At 30.2% G+C, this 3,016-nt stretch overlaps 1 protein-coding gene across 2 annotated transcripts; it reads left to right on the top strand.

Moving 5' to 3' along the window:
- The first annotated feature begins 435 nt into the window (after positions 1-435).
- On the top strand, positions 436-2,739 carry LOC112452062 (ester hydrolase C11orf54-like). 2 transcript variants are annotated; one of them, XM_025012081.1, is made up of 6 exons: positions 436-560; positions 939-1,037; positions 1,118-1,287; positions 1,499-1,781; positions 1,902-2,110; positions 2,389-2,739. In XM_025012081.1, exons 1-6 carry the CDS (start codon positions 446-448, stop codon positions 2,557-2,559), a joined length of 1,047 nt encoding a protein of 348 aa, XP_024867849.1. In that variant the 5' UTR covers positions 436-445; the 3' UTR covers positions 2,560-2,739. The 2 variants fall into 2 exon arrangements, with proteins under 2 accessions (XP_024867849.1, XP_024867850.1); XM_025012082.1 differs by lacking the exon at positions 2,389-2,739 and having other exon boundaries at positions 1,499-1,680; positions 1,902-2,059.
- The last annotated feature ends 277 nt before the right edge of the window (positions 2,740-3,016 follow it).

Raw genomic sequence — 3,016 nt, 5'->3', positions numbered from 1 at the left:
AAGCACTGTTTTCTTTGCGAAATTTATATAAAATTTTATGCGATATAGTTTACAAAAATTAATGCGTGTGTTAGAAACTTAAATAAACTAAAATTCATTTAAAATCCAACTTTTGATGTAAATAATTTGTTCAATTTTATATTTGTATACTAAAAGGAGTTTCTTAAAATTTACAATATTATTACAATTTATAAAGAATCCATTTATTGCTTGGACAATTTTTAATATGATTCGTTAAAGTAATTACATATATTTTCTACAACATTGTAATATCATTATTGTTTATATATTACGTTATTATTAATACCGTTTTATTATTTTAATCAGCGTTATCCTTACATTATAACTATTCTCTTATTAGTCCTTTAATTATTACGTTCGTTTTAATTAAATTTGCTTATTTAATAATCTCATATTAATTCTGATAAGCTGAGCACAATACAAGATGGCAATGCAGAATGACAATGTAAATAACAATATGCAAAACGATGATAATTTACCAGAAGTCATAGATATGACATGCAACTTGCATCAACCTAGTCTCGAGGAACTTGCCTCTGGTACGTACATGATATATGTGTAATACTTTAACCATCGCCGAACGATGCCTGGATCTATTCGGATCTAGATGTAGAAAATTGGTCTGACCGTTCGGTACTTGACAATGTGTGTGTCATTTGTTTATGTTAGAGCTGTCTCTAACAGATAACAAGGCGACCTGTTCCGAAAAGATGTAGTTTCTAACAGATCGGCTGATAGAAACTTATTTGAAATAAATGGAAGATCCTTGTTTGACAAGAGGAAAGAATGGATCCGAACTGCACCAGGCATCTTACTGCACGGTTGCCGAAACCGCCAATATTGAGCAAATTAACTAAAAGACACTACCAGTATTTTATACCTTATATATGTCATTGTATTATATTATGTCGTAATAGTTATGAACTTAAGTTTGGCTCATCACTTTAATCATGTCGCCGTCAATGTAGTTGAATGTCCTAATCTGTTGACTAGTCCGTATTTTCTTCCCGCACCGGGTAAGTAATCCAAATTCAAATTTAAATACATGTATTCGATTTTGCATGGCATTAAGAATACAATATTTTTGCATTTAAAGGAATATGTGGCGACGCGCAAGTAATAGAATTTGGTAATCACGAACATTTATATAACCCGTCAAAAAATAAGAGAGTATCATGGATTCTTCCACAATACATAAATCAATATACCAGCGGGACTTGCCACGTCATTGGAAACACTATGTCTCGCGGGATACCTAATAAAGATGTAGACACTATTTCATGCATATTAGGAATATACATATATTAATTCCTAGAGTATTTAAAGGATATATTATCTTATTGTTGCTACAAAAGAGTGCCATACTCTAATTTTAATTACTGTATCTCATTATTGTTAATTCAATTTTAAATAGGCTTCTGTTTTATTATTTTATCTTTATTCTTTGTAAATATTATTGCTGTAATTTCTGCTACAGGTCGGTATGAACTTTGTGTATTCGTCGGAAAGAGCTTTCCATAAGAGAGAAAGCAATTACATTTTTCTAAACGAAGAAGGACAGGTCGAGACAAAATTTATATCTGATTCCTGTCCTGTTCTTTGCGATCTCTATGGTAGCGTTTACGTTTGCAATGGCAAGCGGGATAAGGTTCTTGAAGTGTACGTAAAAGAGGATCGCAAATATGGTCCTCATATGGAAATTTTGACCCAAATGTGGAACGCAATTAGCTATCGTTATAACATGGCAGCTACTTGTGTCGGTATGATACAACCTAATAAAATGTATTTAATTAGTAGAAAAAAAGTATCATCACAGTAATCAATAGTTAATTTCTAAACATCGTAACAGATAAACGAATTTTTTGTGTTTGGTCTTGCAGGCTTGAGCGGACTGCTTTTTATAAGCAGTGGAAAGTTACTAGCTTCCGTTATGCCACGAACCTTTCCGCAAACTCTGTTGCAAAATAAGGAAGAAATTAATAATTGGAACCGTAATTTTAAAATTTCCGCACCTATGGTAGTTCATAGCACAATGTTTAACTCGAAAAAATTAAATATTATATATAACGAACGGTTATATGACAAAAAGGTATTTAAGTCATTGTATTATATACTTTTTATGTTCAAATCGACCATCGTTCAAATCGACATTAAGTTATAAATTTTAATATCTCTACAATTATTTATTATTCTTATCAAATTGTAATCCTTTTACACACCAATTACACATCACGATCAACGTATCAGTGTTATACATACAAATTTTATGCGCTTGTCTTGCTGATTGTTTCGGCGTTAACGTTATACACATATTTTAATTTTAAAACTGATACATTGTAAAAAATTCATAAATTATATACTTTTTAGTTTTGTACGGTTAACTCGCTCAGTAGCCATATATTACGGAACCCTAAAGAAAAACTCATAGCTAGTAGATTGTTTAAAAATATCACTGCACGGATGGAATGCAGAGGATATTTCAATGTAGTGTCTAAGCTCCATCGCGTTGGAGCTGAAGTGAAGGACTCCCCAAATTGATTTTTAATTTCCATTTCTGTGTTCCAAGCAACGTGGCCGATAATATTATAAATAAAATCTTATACAAACTACCCTCATTCCTCTTAAAACATTAAAATCCTTTAACATTTAATAAAGTCAATTTCCTTTTCCAAGCATTTTCTAAATTTATAAAAAAGACCTACATTTAGTATCTTTTTAAATCCGAGATGAAAAACATTTAAATAAATTATGCAATGAAGTAACACAAATATTTTCTTACATACACATATTTCAAATAAAAAAAGCAATTAAATATTTTATATTTTAATTAATGTGCTGAATAACAAGAAAAAACAAGAACTAATAAACTTAAAAGAAAAAAACAAAAATCGATTGGATTACTTTATTCTTTATGTTGCAACAGCGCCCGACAGCGACTTATATAACTACTTTTTATAATATTATAACGTTTTTATATAAAATTAAACTAAAACAA

Source organism: Temnothorax curvispinosus, unplaced genomic scaffold (assembly GCF_003070985.1).
Source record: "Temnothorax curvispinosus isolate PA1 unplaced genomic scaffold, ASM307098v1 QBEX01002913.1, whole genome shotgun sequence".
Classification (NCBI taxonomy): Eukaryota; Metazoa; Arthropoda; class Insecta; order Hymenoptera; family Formicidae; genus Temnothorax; species Temnothorax curvispinosus.
The sequence above is the reverse complement of the archived record's forward strand: the minus strand, read 5'-3'. Positions and strand labels throughout refer to the sequence as shown.

Bases quoted from the DNA above. Each gene is read 5' to 3' on its own strand.
- LOC112452062 (XM_025012081.1), top strand. From the start codon at position 446: ATGGCAATGCAGAATGACAATGTAAATAACAATATGCAAAACGATGAT. The intron at 561-938 runs GTACGTACATGA...ATGTCGTAATAG, and splicing joins TCTCGAGGAACTTGCCTCTG to TTATGAACTTAAGTTTGGCT. The intron at 1,038-1,117 runs GTAAGTAATCCA...TTGCATTTAAAG, and splicing joins GTATTTTCTTCCCGCACCGG to GAATATGTGGCGACGCGCAA.